We start from the raw sequence: 23429 nt of genomic DNA, 5'->3' as shown, positions 1-23429 counted from the left end.
ATTCCATTGTAAATGTGGTTCTGTCCTTGAAGACTCTATCGAGGATGAGTATATTTAGAATTCCTTCATCCCTTTTGTAGAAATGATTCATGCCATGTTAAAAAAGATGACTGTGGCACTCTCTCTCTAAGGCAAATCTAATTGGTGCCAACTCTGAACAAGAGTCTAGGAGCACATGGACCTCCTTCTAGGACTGGATGAAGGGCAGAGCGGAAGGAGTATGCCTCATGGTCAGAGTGACCTTGGAGTTACCACTTAGCATGCTTCCTGTCTGTGCGGCCCAACCCTCGGGCCTGTATAGGCAACTTATAAGGTACAGCCTTTCATCTTTCCCACCGGACAGGTAGGAAACTGAGGTTAGGTACAGGTAATACTCACCCAGCAAAAAGTGCCACAATAAGGCTTTGAACTTGACCTTACCCCCTTAGCCATCTTCTTAACCATTTTACTCACAGGTCAAGCTCATTAAGTACCTTTTTGACAATGGGTTTCCTGTGGAGATTTCCTTAGTTCCAAATTCATATGTGGAGAATTTTTTTTCCTCACTGATGCCAAAGATCCCCATGGAGTCTCTTTCTTTGGGAAGTTCAGGATTCACAGAAAGCTATTTGCATTTCAACATATTATATTTGTAAATGAAAATTTATAAACTGGAACACTGGAACAGAAAAAAATCTTGCAATATACACCAAGGAGCTCATCTTATGACCTCACGACATGAGGTAAGCAAAACAATATTCAAGGAAAACATTTAAGAAGCATTACATATATTTATGACTGTGTAAGGGAGATAAAAATGAGAAGTATCTGCAAGTCCCCTTTAAGTGTTTAAAATCAAGTAAGCAAACACCAGGTTATATGAAAAATCATTGTAACTTCACGTGCCTAGTGTAGTACCTGACACAGAATAATAACATTCAATAAATAGTTGATAAATGAGTAATGCACAAAAATCCCACTAGGAGAATGTATCATTTATAAATAATGCCTACTAGTACGGGGCTTTATAATTTTATCAGATCATTTTCATTTTGATAATTTTAATTCCACAAAAAAATGCTTTTAAGGTCGACAAGCTATATAATTAACCCCTTTTCAAAGACAGGAGAAATGACAGATCCAAGATCACAGAGAAAGTTAAGAATAAAGCAGGCTAGAGCTCAGTGTGTCTGATTCTTAATCAATGACAGCATAGTAAAAAAATTCATATCAAATAAGAATATATTCATCTTCCCTAAGTAGCCTCATCAGTGGAGCATAATCTAAAGAGTAGTAGTAAACCTAGAGAATTTTCTGAAGGTGGAAATATACAGATTTATATGTTTGTAAAAATTTCAATTTCTAGACTTGAAGTCTTTCTGATATAGTCCACCTAGTTTTCTCTATTTAAAAACATAATGCTTACAATGTTAGTTGCTAAGGGGAAAAGAATCAAGATATTAAAAACAAAAAGCGATTTTGACACATGACAGGTCTCAAAAATCACAGAGTTCTATGATTCCTGGGTTCTGGAATCAAACAAATTCAAGCTGAAAACTCCACAACAGGCCTTAGAATTTGAGAGGCTTTGGGCAAGGTATTTCATTTCTCCAAGTCTTAATATCCTCATCTATAAAATCAGGAGATAAGACTCTTATTGGAGTTAAATGATAAAATGTTTGGAAAATCACATAGCTCAGACCTGAGACAAAGTAGAATCCCAAAAGCAATTAAATCTCTCCTTTTCCTTACAAAATCCTCCTGGCGTCCTGACCAGGGACTCTGGTACATGAATCACACTGGATGGTGAAGTGAGTGTTTTAATTAACCCAGGTCACTGAGCTGCCTTAAATGCTTTTTGGTGTAAGGCATATAAAAATCTAAATGACAGAAATTAACTAAACTACGTATGTGATAACAAAGATTCCTTGAAACGAGAGTTCAGATAACATGGGAGGGGGGAAATAAACGCACAGGTGCATATAATACGCCCATGTACAAAGTAACCACATGGTGGAGAGAAGGATACCTCCTGTTATGTGTAGTTACAAACTCATGAGTGTGATTACATAGTCCCTGTCGTGGAAGCACCTACAATCTAGAAGAGAGAGACGGAAACTGTTAAGTTCAATACAACAGGGTAGGTAATAAAGGTACGCACAGAGCATCCTGCGATGCACACAAGAAGGTGGCAGAATGATTAAGAATCAGGAGAGTATTCAAAATAGGAAATTAATTTTACACCAAATGATTGTATATACAGAAGATGACAAAACTTTATTGGGAGACATAAAAATGAATAAACGGAGAGACATACTTGCCTAGGAGAGAAAAATAAAAGACCGACAAAAAACCCCAACTATCTCAAAGTTAATTCATGAATCTTATGCAATGCTAATCAAAATCTCACTGAAAACCTTTTGTTGGGAGAAAGAGCAAAAAACAATTCTATATCTATAATAATAGACAGGCAAGACAAATGGTTAAACAGACACATTAAAACAATATGCCAACACTGATTCTAGATTAAAAAAATGTGGAAACATAAAAAATGATGTAAGATTAGTAGAAAAAGATAAGTATGTCCTCTGTGGCACAAAGGGTCTCTCTAACCATAACAGTACAAAAATAGCGAAGTGAAAGGCTAGCAGAATTGATAACAAAGCTTAAGCATTTTCTACCTTAAGGTTAAAGAATCCAAAAAGAAAAGAAAATCAAATTTGGGAAATTTGTAAAGTGCTCTTACAAATCAATAGAAACATAAATGCCCAAGTAGAGAAAGTGAACCTTTTTCAACTGTCAGACTGAAGTCGAAAAATCAGGGCTGCTTCAGCCTCTAGGAGACACAGCTCTCGGAGAGACGGAGGAGCTGACAGGCAAGAGCTCCACTTCTACCGGCCAACTAGAAAACCCAGAGAGATGCGATAATCGTTTGCAGGCAACAGAGAACGCTGCCGAGGGGTGCAAAGAACTTCAGAGACGTGAGCTTTCTTCTCTAGCCATTTTACCCTGGGGCATGCCAATTCTCAGCCTGAGAATGGCTGAGTTCCACACAAAGCCTAGAGGAGGGTCACTGTGGGAGCAGAGTGGCTGAAAAGCATTTGGTGAGGACTCAGGACGCTTCAAGTATACACGTAGCTTTCTCATCAGTACACGTGGCAAATGTTGGGCTGCTGTACAGAAAGGGAAGCTTAAACCCTCAACAGAAAGCTGATGAAAAGTAGAGCAGAGACATCTCAAGATATTTTATGCAAAGATTGATTTATTTGAGAGAGAGAGAGAGAGAGAGACAGAGTGGGGGGGGGAGGGGCAGAAGGAGAGGGAGAGAGAATCTCAAGCAGACTCCCCTCTGAGGGCAGAGGCCAATGTGACACTCCATCCCTGAGATCATGACCTGAGCCGAAACCAAGAGTCAGACACTCAACCGACTGAGCCACACATGTGCCCCCTCATGACATTTCAGAACCTACCAGGGAGTAGGGTCCACAGAATATCCAAGACTATTAGCTGAAAACTTGGAGAACTAGATGAACAAGACATGAATTAGCCTCAGTTTAGCATAATGCTTGATTAGAGGAAGACTGAACGCTTTCCAGAAGAAAGTATTTTCTGGAGACTACATAAATTTCATACTCAATATCTACCACTTAATACAAAATTTCGAGACATCCCAAAAACAGAGCCTCATGATTAAACACCAAGGAGAAAAAGACAAAAGAATGAGAACTACACATGCTCTAGATACTGGAGTTTAACTGATAAGACTTCTCCTAAGTAGGTGAAGGGATGAACAATTTCACCACAGAAACTGAATACATTAAAATTAAACAGAATGAAACTCTCTAAGGAGAAATATTTGAAATTAAGAATTCTGCAGATATATTTAACAACAGAGTACATTCAGCAGAAGAGAAGTTAAACTATTAACAGGGTACTTCCTCTAGATTCTGGTATTATGAGTGAATATTCTGCAACTACTTTTTAATACTTCTGGATGTAAAACCCTCTTCTACGAAAAGTATGTATTTTTTAAAATAATCAGAAAAATATGACAACAACAACTATGCTTGTTTATAGTACTAATAGACAATGCAGTAATTCATAAATAGCACTTTACCATAAAGAAATAATTTTGCTATTTTTAACTCATAGTAAATTTGACTCAGCAAGTGGTATAATGTTTTTCAGCCAAAATGGTAATAACAATACCGATTACACCAACAGCTGTACTTAATTTGCCTTTAGAACACTGCCTAGCATTCAGGATGTACTTCACTTGAATTAACTCTGTTCAGTTTCACAACTAACTTACGACATCCTAAATCATACCTATTTTACAGATGTGTAGAGTGGTTCAGTATCCACTCACGGACACAGAGCCACTTAAGTGAGAGAGCCAGGATTTAAATTCCTGCAGTCAGGCTCCAAGGAACCTTGCAGGTAAGGAGGGTGGTTCTATTTTCCACCAGTGTATGCGCTAGAAGCAGATGTGCCGTCCGCAGCACTCAGGAGTCCCATCAGAGTCCCCATGTCCCCAAGGCTCTCGGTCTGCTGCTTCATCAGAGTGCTCTGTATCCACCCCATAAAGAGCCTTCACTCGGAAACCTTCCAATCACCTCCAATGGCAGGACTGAGGTTTAAGGGAGTTTCTTTGAGATGAAATCAAGGCTACCTTCCTGAGCTGCTATAATGACAACACAAGCTGTTCTTTCACTAAGTTCTAACTTTTTTTAAGAGGTGGTAGGAAGGGAATTGCTATAGTAAGTCTCCATTTTGCAATTGTGGTGTTATTCTGGAAAATAGTTTCCTATGTCCCAGTTATTGGACGAGCTTGCTTAATTTCCACGGTTGAGTTTTCTATGTAAAAACTTCCTTTCGTAGTGTTTATCCAAATGAATGTTTTATATACGATTTATGTGTTAACAGACAAGACAACCACTGTTAGCTAGATGCAACTCTAGTTATCACCTACTTCGGATCCCTCTCCCCCAGCACGTGTAGCAAATGGAATTAGGTTTCAAAAAAATGACGCTAGGGGCGCCTGGGTGGCTCAGTTGGTTAAGCGATTGCCTTCGGCTCAGGTCATGATCCCGGAGTCCTAGGATCGAGTCCCACATCGGGCTCCCTGCTCGGCGGGGAGTCTGCTTCTCCCTCTGACCTTCTCCCCTCTCATGCTGTTTCTCTCTCTCTCTCTCTCAAATAAATAAATAAAAAATCTTAAAAAAAATAAGTAAAAAAAAAAAAATGACGCTAGTTAGTGCCAGAGGTGGGACTAGAATGAGCCCCTGACTCTCAGTCCGGGGCTCCCTTCACAATACTGTGCTCTTTTTAGGCACCTGACCATGAAATCTGCCCAAAGCTCAATGGTATGGAAACGAAATAGTATATAAATGTTGTCAGAATTTATTGCTGCAAATATTCTTTATAGCTGCAACTTGATACTATAAGGCATTAATTGTCAAAAGTACAACTACATATTTCAGGAATGGGGAAAGCACTTCTAAAAGCCAAAATATTAACCAAAGTAGAATCAACATGCAATTTTACAACTTTTATAAATAAAACAGGCCTGAAAAACCTTACATCTATTTTAAGGGCATAAGAGAAAACAGCAATAAGAAGGATAAATACTCCTTTCCAACTATTCTAAGACCTTTGGTACTAAAGCAATAATAAGAAACAGATACAAAAGCTGCACATAATTTGGCTGACCCTACGAGTCTTGTCACCAATTAAGTTGCTTTCACTATGAGAGAGTTTTGCCTAAAACAAAAATACCATCTGTTTTACCTAAAACATTAAGATGTTCTATTTTCTTGTCAATTCAGAAATCACATCTGTAGCCATTTTCTGAAAAGACAGCAGAAGGCATTATATTTATGGGTGACTGCATAAGGAATGATGTTCAATCAAAATGTAATTTTCATCTACTGGGAGAAAATTTCATTTCTCCAATAACTATAACACTGTAACTTTGGAGGAACACATAGTACATAAACAGGCTGATTTTCATGAATAAAAAGACCTTAAAAGTTAATGCAGTAAAATAAAGTTTTGTTACTAAAGACAGACACAGCAAATATGTTTGTATTCACTTTGTATATCTTTGCCAACAACAGAAATCTATCCTGTGTAAGGTTTTTCAGGTGAAAAGAAAAAAAAAACAAAAAAACAACTTTATGTTGGTGCTATGTCTCTCCATGCAAGTGAGCCATCATATAAAAGGTAAAATTATGAAAACAACAAAACACAAACCACTTTCTATTTTCAAAACACTTTTAGACACAATACTGGTCCTGGGAAAGACATTCTACTCTACAATCCAATGAACTGACTGAAGAAGATACAAAACACTAGAGAAAACATCACTTACAGTGAAGGCAAACACAATGTCACAAGGGATAAAGAACGCGGTTCGAAGAAAAACACACAAGCCATCCAACTACCTATAATACTTCCAGTATATTTTAAGCACCTACAAAAAAACCCCTAAAACCCAGGTATGTTTTACTTTGAAAAGTAGCCTAATTTCACATACAATATTCTTGTCTAAAATAAAATAAAATAATAAAATAATGCTGCTCTCCAAATAAGGATGAAATAAATACGTCCAAAGGCTCTATTTAAAATTTTTCTTTTACCACAAAGTTGTGAAGTGTTCTGAAGTCCAAGATGGGCTTGAAGCCCTTCCTGACTTTTTCAGGATCAGGATACCTTCACTAAAATCCTTTTCCTTGCTCGTCTTGTAGTGCACGCCTTATTAATCTGCATTTAGAAGGAAAAAAAATCTGGTTCAGAAGAATAGAAGACTTTGAAATACGCCATGTCACTTCAGTCTATGCTGTGAACTGCTTTGAGTTAATTAGCCCTGTCTCCCCAGTTTCAGAAGACATGATGGACACAGGGAGGAATGAAGAGAGAGAACAGAGGACTGAGTGCGCAAGAAGCCAGAATAAAAAAAAAAAAAAACCAGCTAAGGACTCTCATTTAATCATCACTTCCCCCCACCAACCCCAATACAAATCACTTTTAAAAATGACTCGTAGTCCAGATATTGACTTTCTCTCTTTCATGGTGCATTACACAGTTCCAACTAACAGGGGGAAAACCTTTGGCACCACAGCAATAACAGAAGGGAATCATTCAAGATTTGCATTACCTGGCAGATACACCAAAACTAATGTCAGCTTTTCTTTGCCACTATCTCATCTCTTTTCCCAAGTTTTTCTTAGGTTTTACCAAGTTATGCATTTCCAAATATCATAACTGAAAATTATTATAATCCTTCCCAGATTACAGTTGGTAGTCCCCATGCTAACTCTACCTTCACAGTGTAACAAAATATCTCATCATAATCCAACACACAGAGGGCACACATTTTTCCTCTCCATCATCTGCACTCTCCCGATTATGATCCTTGATGAGGTAATTGCAAGATGTTGGAAGCAACAAACAAAATCACTTTGATTTCATTAGACAAACCACACAACTAAAACACCTTGTATAAACTTAATTCACTGTATAATAATCTGACAACAAACTAGAACCACACAGCTAGTTAAGAAAGTTTGATTTAAAGTATAAACAATAAAAAGGCAATTAAAACACAGACTAACCAGGCAATTTAGCAGGTGTTCACTGAACACATAACTACTTTGCCATTGCTTTCCAAGAAATAAAACTTAAAACTACCATTTTAAATGCAGTCTGTTCAGGCACTTCCACAGATAAAATCTAAAGCTAATAAAATCTAAAATAATTTTGTACCTAGGAACAAAATCACAGCAGACTAATTATAAGGGCCTGGCAAGGAAGATTTTTTTCAAGTTCACATAAAATTGATGAAAAGAATGATTTAAGATATCATGCCCTGAAAGCACTAAGGAGACAAACTCCGACCACGTTGTAAATCTTTCAGAAATCGGTATGTGAGAATGATGGTAGCCTACTGACAAACATTTTCTTCCAAACTTCTAAATGACAGTAAAAATGTATATATAATTAATATACAGTTATATTATTTAAAGCTGCCTATCATAAACTTTAAACTGCCTAATGCAAAACTGTACGAAGTATTATTTCAGGAGGTACAAGAAAGGAATAAGAATTCTTTTTTTAATTCTGATAATGAGGAAGCCTAATGTATATTCAAGAAGCTAGAACACTAGTAGACAAGCAGAATCAAGGAAAGGACTCTTATAAAGAAGAAAAGTTAGCACTTAAATACCTCTGTGCTTCTGGAATGTGGTACAGAGGGTGAAGAGTCAGCACCACTTGACCTGCAAAAATTTCTGGAAAGACAGACATTTTTCAATTTTTGGAAGGGATGGGAAGCCGGACAAAGAGGAAAAGTGGAGGCACTTAAGCATGATGCTAGTAACAATCCAATGCAAGTCAGAAGAGTTATGGTGCTTTCTCCTGTACTGTGCCTTTATTAGGGAATTTGCTAATTACTTTAAACTAATTTTTTCGTAATTCTTCCAAACCTTTATTTTATAGTTCTATAATCTCTACCTGCAAAATCTGAAAAACTCTGAAAATCAGGTTTTTTCAAAACTCACTTGGTGGCAAAACAAACTGAAATGACATGAAGCCACATAAAATTATTTATTCTACTTGATCTTAATATTCAGAAATTTTAAATTATTTAATGAACCCTGTCCCAGACTTAAATATTTATGTAATAATATGCCATATATGCATATTATGTTCCTAGAAAATAAAAATTCTGAATTCACAAAAGATTTCAGGTAAAGGATTGAGGATTTTATTTAAAGGTAGGCTATACAAGCAGTCCAAGTCACAGACTACTTATAGAAGACACCCGATATGTGGTTCTGAGCAAGAAAGAAAAAGAAAAAAACAAAAAACAAAAAACAAAAAAAACAAGAAATGAAAGGGGAAGGAAAACATGAACATATCCCAGCACAGTGTTACAAAGGCAGGAACACAAAATAAATCTGTCATTGAATGGCTGACTACCTGAACCAAGGAATAAGTATCTTTTAACATGACCCTAAATAGGTCATTAAGAAACAGTAAACATTTAAGAATATTCTATTTTCTTAATATATGAATACCCCAAATCCCAATAGGACATATATGCTTTTACTTTACCTCTATCCCAATTCTTAATTTTGCAATATCTACTTATGTTTTGGTTTTAGAATAAATGGAAAATCTGTTTCTTTAATAATTGTGTTAGATATGATTTTCCTACCTAACTGGTAGGAGAGTCTTGAGGACAAGCTTTTAAGAAGCTTCTAGCACCCAGGACTGATTTATTCAGCACAGACCTGTTTCTACAGTGTGCAGAATACAACTCCAGTCTGAGAGAAGAGGGCAAGGAAGAGTAGTCCATGATCAGAAAACATGGAAGCTGGCCTGAGTCGTCTAGCTAATGAAACTAATGAGCAGATAATGCTAGCTGCCTACCCAATAGCCATTCCCATATTCTCCTTTCCTGACAGAAACTCAATTTTACTCAGGAAGACAATAATCGTGGCTTAAAAAAAAAAAAGCCCTTGATTCTCCATGCTTGAGGTGGATACGTGACACAGTTCTGGCCAATGAAATGTAATTAGAATTCAGCAAGTGGAGCTTCCCAGAAAGTTATTATATCCTCAGTTTAATAGAAGTCAGCAGACTCAAGTGGCATAACTTTCATCCTTTGCTTGTCCTATCCCTTCCTGGCTGGAACACAATGCAATGTCCAGAGAACCAGGCACAATCCCGAGACCAGGAGAACCACCACAGGCTAATGCAGAGCGGAGAGGTAAACGGGGCCTGGTCCTTTCACGACCTCATGGAATGCATCACAAGGCCTAGATTACCTACTACTTTGAAACTTGGTTTCTTGGGAAGCCAATGTAGCACACTTTTTGTTACATGCAGTTGAATGCAGTCTGAAGCGAAACACTATACTCACAACAAATGATACTGAAGTACCCAAAACTCCTACTGATCTTAAAAGAAGGTAATACTGAATGCAAGATGATTCTCCTAAAGCAAAAATTTTCCCATAAAGATTGATCACTACAAACATATTTTTCCTCAGAGGGATGCTTAGTTTTAAATCTGTCCTTAATTGCCTATCAATTATTACACGTAACTTCTCATAATTGTCACCTTCTCTACCACAATTTTTAATGATCAATCAGCAAACATCTCTTGTATACCAAGTACTTCTTCCTTATTTCATTCAACCATTCATAACTTCTTTAATTCAAGTGAGTCTTCTTTATTTTCTCCATGGAATGTGAAAGGCAGATTTCATAAAAACTTAAGCTAAAACCTCAGAATTTACCAATCCTATGCTCTTTATTACAAAATACATGCTAGCGTAGGCATTGTTTTTAACTTTATATAGAATTTTATGAACATAGTATATTTGACCAATTCCTCGATGGTTATTATTGAACACTTAAGTCTTTTAAAGTATTTTTTCAGGTGATAAAGCTGAGAGAAAGATTTTGCCCACAGTTCTCTTCATCTCTACACAGGATAGATTTCTTACAGTGCAATGCCTAATTTGAACGCTCCTGGCACATATTACTGGGTTACTTTCTAGACAGACTGCTAGGTGTCATGTAAGAATGATGAATAAGACCCAACCTATGCCTTCATGGGGTTTATAGCAAGCTTCTTCAGAGGAATATTATATATGTGCTATGTGGGACAACAGTGGTGAAACACACAGTCCTGTGGGAGCATACAAGAGTGACACCTAACATGACTCAAGTATACTGGAAAAAGTTTCCAGAGAATGTAACATTTAAGCTGAGTCCTAAAAGATAACCAGGGGTCAATCAGGCAAAGTGTGTGTGTGTGTGTGAGAGAGAGACTGGGGATGTGGTGGGAGGGGGTTTTTGTTTTGTTTCCAGGCAGAGTGTGTGTGTGTGTGTGTGTGTGTGTGTGTGTGTGTCACTGGGGATGTGGTGGGAGGGGGTTTTTGTTTTGTTTCCAGGCAGCGTGTGTGTGTGTGTGTGTGTGTGTGTGTGTGTGTGTGTGTGTGTGACTGGGGATGTGGTGGGAGGGGGTTTTTGTTTTGCTTCCAGGCAGCGTGTGTGTGTGTGTGTGTGTGTGTGTGTGTGTGTGTGTGTGTGTGTGTGTGACTGGGGATGTGGTGGGAGGGGGTTTTTGTTTTGCTTCCAGGCAGCGTGTGTGTGTGTGTGTGTGTGTGTGTGTGTGTGACTGGGGATGTGGTGGGAGGGGGTTTTTGTTTTGTTTCCAGGCAGCAAAGGTCTAGAAGTAAGAGAACATGGCATGTTAAGAGAATTGATAGTTGAAGGGCTGAAACACAGTGCGGGCTGGGGTAATGTGAAAGATGATGCTAGAGAAACCAAAATGTAGACACATAATTCAAGTTAAAGAGTCTATGAGTTTATCCTTAGGGCAGTGGAGAAAAGAAGAGTTTTGAGCAGCTGTAACATCATGGCTAGTATCTGTTAAATGCCTACTAAGTACCAGATTCTACACTAAAAATTCATATACGTAACCTTATTTAATTTCTCCAACAAATGTATGAGGGAGGGACACCTGTCACAGGAGTGTCGCCATCACTCAGGGGAGAGACAGCAGCCACCTAAAGTAGGGCACTGGTACTGAAGCTAAGGAGAAGCGGACAAAACTATGATCCGTTTAGGAAGTAGAATGAAAAGACCTGGTATTTATTTGGGTACAAGGAGAAAGTGAAAGAGAGGAGACAAAGATGATCAGGGTAATCCTGCACTTTATTGTACAAATGAATATACCTTTGAGACTGAAGGGGGACACTAACGAAAAACTGGAATACATGATCACTCAAAAATTGAGGCCCAGGTAACTGGATGACGATGCTGAAATTTTATTAAGGAGCTCGGGACCACAGAATATTTGAGTAGAGAGTAGGAGTCATTTTATTTTTAATTAAAAAAAATTTTTAAAGGATTTTATTTATTTGACAGAGAGAGATAGCGAGGGAGAGCGCACAAGCAGGGGGAGTGGGAGAGGGAGAGGGAGAAGCAGGCTCCCCGCTGGACAAGGAGCCCAACGCGGGGCTCAATCCCAGGACCCTGGGATCATGACCTGAGCCGAAGGCAGACACTTAATGACTGAGGCACCCAGGCGCCCCGGGAGTTCAGTTTTATACGCACTCAAATGGAGGTACAGGTGGACCATTCCCATGGAGCTACCCATTTGGCCTGTGGGCAGAACTTGGCAAACTTTTCTCAGAAGAGATATGTATACGGTGAGTCAACAGTACACGGACAATAAATGAAGGCAATCGAGTAGGAAATATCACTCTCACCAGGAGCTTTTATCTTTTAAATCTTCCTGAGGCAAAACAATTACTTAATTAAGATCTCTTATATGCTCTTGACTCTCTACCTCTTTTAGATTTTAACATAACCTGAAGCTACAGATCTATATTCCTGTAGCTTTTTCTACAGTACATACCTAGCTGCAGTCCTGGTAACCAAATTTCCAGTCATGATCTGCATTTCACGATGTCTCATTATTTTCAATGCCTTCTTACTTTTGATTAGTCAGCTGAGTTGACTTTATCAAGAAAATTTTCAAAAAGAAGAGTACCCATGGTTCATTTTCTGTTTTCATACTTGAAAATGTCTTTTTTTGTTGCTTTCACATATAAAAGATAACTGTGAGTATAAAACGATTTAAAAACTCTACAGTCTTCTCATTACAGAGAAGAAACCTAAGTCTGTTTAGCTTTTGTTCCATATTATACAGTATCTGTCTTTCTGCTTGCGTACTTCTACAATGTGTCCCTTTCCTTTTAATTGGACTAAGTTACCAAGACATACCAGGAGTGACCCTCTTTTCATTTATATTACCCAGAACTTAACCCTTTTATCTATAAAGCCAGACCTTCTCAGCTCAGAAAACTTTTCATCACTTCTATCTTTGATCATTGTCTCTGCTCCATTTTTTTTTCCTGAAGAAAATCAGTCTTTTGTTAAAACCTTGTCCTCCATACCGATCATCTTCTCTCTCGTTGTTTCCACTCCTCTTCCTTTTCTCTGCATTCTTGCAAAGCATCTCATGGGTTTTTTTTCTTTCGTGTCTCTGGACGCTCTTTCACAATGTCGGCCTCACTCTTCAGTATCACTTGTAAAGATGCTCGCTCATCGTGCCCCCACCAATAACCTTCCCTTTTGTCGCTCCCCCGTACCATCTCACCATCTTTCATCTCGGCTCTTTGTTTTCCGTTTCAGATTTCTTAGAGATCATGACTCAAATTTTTTGAGAACTCCAAAGAGGTTTTTTTTGTAATGTTTTCCTGGTCTCTGTAATAAATCATTTTAAAAGGTAAATTGTTCTTCTGAGTCTTCATGTAGCACTACTTTCTGTCGTTCTGTAGAGCCTTTGCAAAGGTTTGCTAGGATAACTTTCCCTTTACTTACCCTCACAGAAGCAGACATCCAGACCCTGTGTATACTAATGGTACTCTTGGTCTTTATTTTGGGATTAAAGCCCCTCTCTTACCTAGAGTTAGTTTATTTGACAAGTATTTGGCAATGGATTCAAAAGCAAGGTATTTGCCAGGGGATTCAAAAGCAAGGTAGTTCCCTGCCATCATGGAGCTAATATTTTAGCAAGGGAGATAGACAGCAAGAAACAAATAACCTAAATAACCAGCTTGTTAATAATGCCTAAAGGAGGGGAAGAAAAATGCAGTGATGAAGAAGAGAAGAAGAGAAAGTTATATAATATATAAAATATATAATAAGGAAGTAAGTCCACATGCATAGAGCTAGCCTGAGTACAAAGGTCCAAAAGGCCACCATCCAAGGTGGCTATGTCTGTATATTCATTGTTTTATGCCAACTCTGGCGAACAAATGGAGGGATTCTTTCTTCAGCAAAGACTATCATGGGTATCCTTCTGGCCCATGCCACTGTCAATAGTAATCTCCTTGAACAGATACTTCGCTAGGTCAATGCTCTACCATCAGTTCCCCACTTGTTTCTGGCCTATTTTATTTCTTTTCTTTTTTTTAAATTTTATTATGTTATGTTAATCACCATACAATACATCATTAGTTTTTGATGTAGTGTTCCATGATTGATTGTTTGCATATAACACCCAGTGCTCCATTCAATACGTGCCCTCCTTAATACCCATCACCAGGCTAACCCATCCCCTCACCCCCCTCCCCTCTAGAACCCTCAGTTTGTTTCTCAGAGTCCATAGTCTCTCATGGTTTGTCTCCCCCTCTGATTCCCCCCCCTTCATTTTTACCTTCCTACTATCTTTTCTTTTTTTTTTTAACATATAATGTATTATTTGTTACAGAGGTAGATTCAACAGTCTTACACAATTCACAGTGCTCACCATAGCACATACCCTCCCCAATGTCTATCACCCAGCCACCCCATCCCTCCCACCCCCCACCACTCCAGCAACCCTCAGTTTGTTTCCTGAGATTAAGAATTCCTCATATCAGTGAGATCATATGATACGTCTTTCTCTGATTGACTTATTTCGCTTAGCATAATACCCTCTAGTTCCATCCACATCATTGCAAATGGCAAGATTTTTTGATGGCTGCATAGCATTCCATTGTATGTATATGTGTGTGTGTGTATGTATGTGTGTGTGTGTGTGTGTGTGTGTATATATGTGTGTGTGTGTGTATATATATATATATATATATATATATATATATATACATACACACCACTTCTTCTTTAACCATTCATCTATTGATGGACATCTTTGCTCTTTCCATAGTTCGGCTATTGTGGACATTGCTGCTATAAACACTGGGCTGCACATACCCCTTCGGATCACTACATTTGTATCTTTGGGGTAAATACCCAGTAGTGCAATTGCTGGGTTGTAGGGTAGCTCTATTTTCAACTTTTTGAGGAACCTCCATACTGTTTTCCAGAGTGGCTGCACCTGCCCATTTTATTTCTGTCAGATTCAGTCTCCAAATTTGTTGTGAAATACAGACACAATGGAAGCCCTCTTATAAGTGTGAGTAAGGCTGGCAATAGACCTATTAACTGAAAGAGATCAAGTTGACTTGAAAGTTAAAGTTTTTAGGTAGTACAATTTTAAGTTACACACATATGACTTAATAATTCATGTTTTCATATGTTTTATATATACTTATATATATAACATTTCCTAATCTACTGATATTAAGAGCAAAGCTTCTGGTTTAACTATGGGACCACTAACTGGAGTCCCATGTCATATTTTCTGCATAACCATGCATGTGATTAATCATGTATGGTTTCCAGATTACGTTTTTCTAAAGCAGACCAAGAACTTCACCACTTGAAAAAATATTAAGCAATATGAGTACAGACTGCTTCTACATCGTTATGACTTCTTCCCAATTTTTTTTAGGCATCTCACCAGTGACTCACATTTGTTGAAAATTTCTAAAGAACCCAACTTCATTTAAAAAAAAAAACAATCTTTTCGTATAATTCATCAGTTCAATAAAAATTAATCAAATTGTGCAAGAAAAATAACAAGAACAACTGATCTGGGAATAAATAATTGTTTCATGATAATCATACAATTCAACGGAAAGACCAGAGGGAGAGAATTGTACCAGTTTCCCTAGCTAGTGGCCTGTTAGGGACAAGGTCAGGTTATCATGGGCACAAAAAAGGAATGGAGAGAATCAGTTGATCTAGTTGGCCAATTAAATGGAGACTGGTTAACAGAAATCTTAGGAAGAGAGAATGAATAGTTACTTTTTCTCCTTAACACGCTCAAAAAGTAGCCCCGTCCCTGTATTAAAATATTAGTTCTCTGTTCTAGGTGGTAGAGTACCCAAATTTCAAAGCTTTGGGGGTAGACATTATAAAAATGAAAAGGAATCAATCTCCACACCTGCTTCTAGAGACCTGCAATGTAGCTATTATTTCTAACTGTTTACCGCTGGTCAGTGAGTAATTGTATTTTCCAGTCCGGTTGATCAACTTTATAGTTTGTGGATATCTTAAATTGTGGCAATAGCTTGACTGTCAAACCAAGGTTTGGTGTTCCTCTGATTGTTCATCATCATCTTTGTTTTCATGAGTTTTAAGAGGAAATTGAGAGAGTCAGTCTCAGAGTCCCTAGTCTGCCATCACATAAAATGAAAGTGTCAACTTTTTTGTTTTTTCATATAATAAGTGTTATTCATCTAAGTCAATGTAAGGCTGAAACAGTATTTCTGGAATTAATACTCATCATTTCTGATATCATAAAATAAATAGAAATGTTAAGGGTAGGGAGACTGTTGTGGGAAAGGTAGAAATTCTCTCCCCCAGAGACCTTTATATTTCCCTGAAAAAAATCAGGCAAAATACAAGCCTGCGAATGACTGATTTAGAATGGCAAACACCGGATAAGATTATTTGATGTTGTGATCCAGACATGATTGCTCTAAAACTAGTTATAACATAAAATTAACTAATATATCATGTTGAAAGTATCTCCAACTCCCTAGGAAGTTTTTGGTTACTTAAAGTAATGTACTATATTCTACTCAAGTCTTTTGGGTCAGACATCCTTTCTAAAAATATCCCACATTACACACAGGCTGAAACGTGTTTCTGGATAATTGGAGAACCGGTCAATCTATATCTTGAAACAAGTCAAAATTAATAAAATGTAACTCAGATGCAACATAGATGAAAACACACAAACAACTTTCACAAGCAAGAAATACTTAAACAGAAAAGCATCTCAGAGGAGAGTTTAGGAACTCCTCCTTCAAAACCAGTAATGGGAATTAATTAAATAGACTATGCTATTTTTACCCAGATAGCCCTCTACTAGACTAGAACTCAGTTTTTTATTTTTAAGAGTCTCCAGGACTGTCAGTTAACAATTGCCCCATTAAAAGAAAAGTTCTAAAGTAACTTTAAAAGGAAAGGACATTTCAGGTGCTCTCGTAACAACAGAACATGCAGAGGGTCCAGAGTGTCAAATCCTAGTCAAATCATGTATTCTATTATTACTTTAAATTCCCTTGGGATAATGTTAAAATGCAGCCCTTCATTATCAAGGACAGAAACCCTCAATCTCTGTGACTTTGCACATTTGTTTTTCTGCCAGCTAATGTGAAGACATTTCTGCACTAGTTTTCTAGTACATGACAAGATGTGAGCTCACACTGTTACGATCCATGAGCAATAAGCACAGTTCTTACACTAGTTATCACAGTTATCACTGCTAACACTGTTCCAGCTCCCCCAAGAAAAACTACCATGTACAAAGTAAGCTGCATTGTGACGTTCACAGCCCTCTCAGGAGACGCCAGGTGCTCAGGTTAGAACCACTTCCGTTCAAGTAGCGGAATCTCAGCTCAGTTCTTGAGCTACAGATGACTCTACCAGGTCTATATTATAATAAATAACACTGCCAGAATCTGAATGGTGAGAATTCTATTTCCCTAGAAATTCCACTTCCAAACAATAACTGTACGGCTGTGAATTTGGTTACTTCACTTAAAACTTACATTTAAACAACTGGTAGGAAGATTAGATACAGTGTGACTTGGTATAAAAATACATTGATGATATGGTAACTGATGAAAAAATGATTTAAAGTCTTGAATTCCATTACACTAATAGATAATTACTGTGAGGAGAATGGTTTGTGATAACAACATTAAAAACACAAAATGCAGAATCAGGCAAATACTCTAAGTCAGCAACAACAGAAAGTCTTGTGTGTAAAAACTGATCTGATCAGTAATGTCCACAATAGCCAAAACATGGAAAGAGCCCCAATGTCCATTCACTGATGAATGAATAAAGAAGACATATATATATATATATAGATATACATACACACACAGTGGAATATTACTCAGCCATCAAAAAGAATGAAATCTTGCCATTTGCAACAATGTGGATGGAACTAGAGTGTATTATGCTAAGTGAAATAAGTCAGTCAGAGAAAGACAAATACCATATGATTTCACTAATATCTAGAATCTATGAAACAAAACTGATGAACACAGGGGAAGGGAAGGAAAAATAAAATAAGATAAAAACAGAGAAGGAGGCAAGTCACAAGAGATGCTTAACTACCGGGAACAAACTGAGGGTTGCTGGAGGGGAGGTAAGTGGGGGGGATGGGGTAACTGTGTGATGGGCAGTAAAGAGGGCACTTGATGTGATGAGCCCTGGGTGTTACAGGCAACTGATGAATCACTAGATACTACCTCTGAAACTAATAATACACTGTATGTTAACTAACTTCAATTTAAATTAAAAAAACCTCATCTGATCAGGTAAACTCATTTAGATATTTGGGAGTATCTTTTGAACCCACCCATTCTAAAGTGTCTTCAAGAAAGCAATCTCCAGGGCGCCTGGGTGGCTCAGTTGGTTAAGTGACTGCCTTCGGCTCAGGTCATGATCCTGGAGTCCCAGGATCAAGTCCCACATCGGGCTCCCTGCTCAGCAGGGAGTCTGCTTCTCCCTCTGACCCTCTTCCCTCTCGTGCTCTCTATCTCTCATTCTCTCTCTCTCAAATAAATAAATAAATAAAATCTTAAAAAATAAAAAAAATAAAAAAAAAAAAGAAAGCAATCTCCACGAAGGTAATTCTGTAAGAATGCAATGATGCTGAGATGCAACCTAAAATTTTTCAGGTCCCATGGTATGAAACTCTAAAATCTCCAATGAGGAGTTGTCCAAATGTTGAGCAAATTCAAAGCTTTGAATTGTTACTTATTTTTGCTTGTAGTATTATTTAGTGTATTCAGAAGCCCTCTGGCATCCAAACTCCAAATACTGGATGAAAGAACTATTTGGGGAGAAGATATACCAGGATATCACATTTTCACATAGAATGTCTACGCATATCTGGTGTCTGAAGTTTAATATTCTCTTCAATCAGTAATTAATTGTATTTCAACAAGTCTTTATTCAATTCTTACTATGTTGACTGCAATTCCACAGGCATGGTGGGAGAACTAAATAAAAGAAATAGTTTCTACTGTCAAGGAGTTTACAATCTAGCAGAATTAACTTCAAATAATTATTATACTGGGAGAAATAAGAAAACACATCAATTCCCAGTTACATGATTGAATCATTCTGGACTTGATTTAGATGAAAATTTGGGGCCAGCATCATAATGGGATGGCACTTTGGCATTGTGGGAGGAGGTGGAATATTGTGCACATGGTTAAGTATGTGAATTGTAGTGGCCAGTGGATAAACTGTGGTGGACCACCTCCAAAGATGACTGCCATCATTCCCTTCAAGTAACGGAGAATAATTCCCCCTTGAATCTTGGCTGACCCTAGTGACTTGCTTCACTAAGAATGTAGTGGAAAGGACCTTCCAGGAGTTCTGAGGCTAGGTCCTAGAAGCCTTGCCACTTCCACCCAGGCGTCTTTCTTGTGTTCCTCTATGGGTAGATTCCTGTGACAACTACATGCCATAAATTAGGGGCAGAGAGAAACTGAAGACAGAAGAGCAGGAAGTCATTGCAGTAGTTCAAGTAAAACATTTTAAAAAAATCATAATGGAAGCCTTAAAACCAGAAAGTAATAGAAAGACAGGAGACAAAGAATGTCAGAGGTGAGCAGAGGGGAAAATCCAAAAGACTCTCTAGCTGATGAAACTTGAAAGAACAAGAAAAGGTGGAAGTCAAAGTGGGTTCTAGAGGCTAGAAAACTTATGACTCGTTCAGGGTGTCCTAACTTCTAACTCTCAATTGTACCTGCTTTCCATATAAAGACTATTTTTCAGCACCTAGACAACCAAAAAGAGAATGATGCTGTTAATAAAGACTAGGATCCAAAAAGAAAGCACACACGGAGAAAACAAGAGGAAATTAAATTAGAGGTGCTGGGCAGCCATCCAGGAAGCACCATTACAACAAGCACATGACAATGGAGGTACTGAGTGCCTTTTCAGGAACTGAGTACTTTTATTTTTTTATTTTTTATTTTTTTCAGGAACTGAGTACTTTTAGTATCTGTTTGATACTCTAAAGTCACCCAAGCCCCGAAAACAAGGACTTCTTTTGTGTCTCCACATGGCTGGTGGTTTCATTTCAAGTTAATCCCTTCTTTTTTCTGGCCAAAAGAGATGTAAGATCCCTTACCAATAAACACCTTGCTAAACATTAAAAATACTTAATGGTAAATTTGTAATGGGTTTGAATAAATTGCTCTCAAACTAAGTTTTCTACTTGAAAAATTAAATTTTCAGATTTACAGAAGTTATCTCAATGCAATTTTAGTTGTATACTCTGTGGCATTTCAAATTATCCACATTAAAAAAAAAAAGTTCCTCCCCATGTTGTCAAAACACATTGAGTTGGCGGCCTGTGCTGCGTGGTATTTGCTTCCATCCTGCCTGAAGTACCAAACACTGAAAGAAGGCCGAAATCCCTGCCTGTCCCAGGAGTTTACCTTCCGTCCTCTGTGTCCCGCACACATCCCTAAATCCTGTGTTACAGTTTTTCTTACAACTGGTTTCCTTAGAGGAAAAGAAACACCTCGGTACATTCGAGGATTATTTAAGGCTAGAAAATTTATGACTTGTTCAGGGTGCCCTAACTTCTAACTCTCAATTGTACCTTCTTTCCACATAAAGACTATGAACGCATATACTATGGAGCTTACCTAACCTTGTGAACTCAATCAGGCTCACGGACATGTACTACATCTCCATGAGCAAACTAGGGACTCCTTTTTAAAGACTCCCAAACTAACTTATGTTAGGTTATAGCTATAACTAATGTTCCCAAACAGCATGATCAAATTCATTTACATGTATTATTGAAATTGTGTGAGTTAGGGGTGCCTGGGTGGCTCAGTCATTAAGCATCTGCCTTCGGCTCGGGTTGTGATCCCAGGGTCCTGGGATTGAGCCCCGCATCGGGCTCCCTGCTCAGCAGGAAAGCCTGCTTCCACCTCTTCCACTCCCCCTGCTTGTGTTCCCTCTCTTGCTGTGTCTCTCTCTGTCAAATAAATAAAATCTTTAAAAAAAAATAGCTATGGAATTGTGTGTTAGATCAGTGTTTCTCAGACTTTTCACATAACTCCTTAAAGACTCTTTTTGGGCATTTTTTGCTAATCATCCCCCCATACAATTTTAATACAACACTTAAAAGCATATCTGTTATTGTACTACTGAGTACTATTTTTATGCTTTATATATTTAAAAAAATACTTTTTTTTCAAACTCCCTAAGAACCAATTTTTACTCTCCTAAGGAGGATGTCTCTCTCACTGAGAATGCATGTTTTATTTAGATTAATAAATTGTTGCTCAAACAAGAATTATTCTTAACTTCAAAATAATGCTAAGCCTTAGATCATTATATAGGGACTCATGAAGAACATGAGAAAGACTCAGGACCATACTCCTGAAACTTTCAACTTCAAGACTGAGAAGTGCAATGATTTCACTTTCAGTATCTGCTAAATAAAACTATGAAATTCTTCCATTTTAAAGGCCACTGTCATTCCGCCATTCTTCACTGATTTTACTGAGAGATCAGTAGCTCAGATTATTTGTGGCTAAAAACTAAAATATAGATTTTAAAACCAGAAGTATAAGTAGTTCTATTCACGAGGTCCTCAAGTACAAAATAGATAATAAAGATACAAATAAGAACTTGACAATCCTAAGTATGCCCAATTCACCTAACTACGGAAACAGTAGTAGCACTGACATTTGGTAGAAAAGAACTGTGAAGGAGTCATATTAAGATGAACAACACTATTTAAATACAAACTGTTTAAAAGGAAATATCAGAAAGCAATCATTTTACTAATAGTCTCAAAAATACTATTTACATTGATGTATAGTTAAAACTCAATATTAAAGCCCCCAAATATATTTCTTCTTAGTTAATACACCTGGATCTCCTTTCTTCCTCCAGCATAAGTAGGGCTAAATCATCACTTACTCCTGGCTAAAGCAAGGACAAGAGGAAGAAGAAAAGCTACAGGGTTTGTAGCCCATTAGGGCTCCATCCTACCCACCCTACCACGCATCCAGAGGAAGACCAATGGGGTGGGGAAGGGGCATAAATTACTTATAGCAAGAATAAGGCATTCTTATAGTCAGGAGAAACAAAGATCTTCCCCTACTAAAATAGAGAAAGGGGGATTATGCCTAATACCAGAGTTTATTAGGGGCACAATATTTAAGGAACAGCCATACAATCTCAACTACATCAAAATATTACTTATTTTAAGACAAAGAAAACATTTTGTAATGGGAGTATCATTACTCTCTCATGACCTGGCAACCTGAAAGCTGTTAAGCCTGCAACAGGACTTCAAAGTTGAGACTTAAACTGTCTTTTCCAGTTAATCCCTTCTTTTTCTGGCCAAGAGAAAGAAATGTAGGATTTCTTTACCATTACTTTAGTGATACTTTAGTGTTACTGAAAAATAACTGTCTTCTTGTTCTAAGGTATGAGCTGTATACATTTTAAGTCTCTACTTCCTGAAGAGATTTAGCCAACTAAGGTTTTATTCTCTGAGTAACAAAAATGTCAATTTTATTAGCAATTGTAAATTTTCTGTAATACTTTGATTCCATTTCTTTTAAAATAATTCTAATAAAGAATACCTAAAATCATGAATTATCCTTTACAATTATTCTTTTATCCTACAATTTGTACATACTAAATTTCTCAATTTAGATAGCAAAAAGTTGTATTATATAAGAATATAGTGTGTATCTGGGGATAGTGGGTACTGACCTAGTGATATTTGGTCATTTAGAACAGAAGACTTGGTTAAATAATTACCAATAAAAACACAAAACATTTCTTTATAAATCAGAGGCAGCCGCCAATTAATCACCCCATTTTCAGGCCAACTGAACACCCTTCCCATTTGCCTTAACATAAATCCACAATGCCAAAATGAGACAGTCTGGCCAGCACAATGACAGTTATCTAGTAAACAATTTATAGTAGGAACTTTTCATAATTAGGTTTCTTCCTTCATTTTAAAAATGGGATCAGGGATCAATGAAAAGGTAAGTAAACAAAGGGTTAAGAAAGAACATAATCATAAATCATATTTACCATCCATACCAAATACCTGTAAAAAAATATTGTTATAATTGTTCATTCAGTAATTAATGCATCAAGCACTGTGTTCGCTATTAACATTGAACATGACAGTCATGGGAGAAAAATCCATTTCTTCAAAAAATTTTTTTAAATTAATAAATTTATTAAACAAAATACTGCCTCAAAGTATATCCTGGCTAGGGAAAAGAAACATGAAAAGCAAAAAAGTCAAGTCAGAACAGTAGCAAAATGTATGAGAAATTATGTATTTACCTTGGCTCTGCACTCAGCATTATTACAGTTTTTTGTGGTAGAGAACCTTGTGAGTTTTGTTTCAAATCCTGTAAAAATAAACCAAAATTTTTTATTTTACTTTTAAAACTTAAGTTTCAAAACTAGCTATGTAATAGTACTTACAAAAATCCTAAAAAG

At 37.3% G+C, this 23429-nt stretch overlaps 1 protein-coding gene across 6 annotated transcripts in view; it reads right to left on the bottom strand.

Annotated features, from left to right (window-relative positions):
- The window catches only part of MAN2A1 (mannosidase alpha class 2A member 1), a 168143-nt gene that overhangs the window by 50816 nt on the left and 93898 nt on the right, over positions 1 to 23429 (bottom strand). For all 6 annotated transcript variants that reach the window (XM_027604650.2, XM_027604653.2, XM_035727548.1 and 3 more), the window contains one exon: positions 23271 to 23338. In XM_027604650.2, the coding sequence (XP_027460451.1) occupies positions 23271 to 23338 (68 nt within the window). The remainder of the gene's footprint in view (positions 1 to 23270; positions 23339 to 23429) is intronic.

Source organism: Zalophus californianus, chromosome 5 (assembly GCF_009762305.2).
Source record: "Zalophus californianus isolate mZalCal1 chromosome 5, mZalCal1.pri.v2, whole genome shotgun sequence".
Taxonomy (NCBI): Eukaryota; Metazoa; Chordata; class Mammalia; order Carnivora; family Otariidae; genus Zalophus; species Zalophus californianus.
This window is presented reverse-complemented; position numbering and strand designations above follow the sequence as displayed.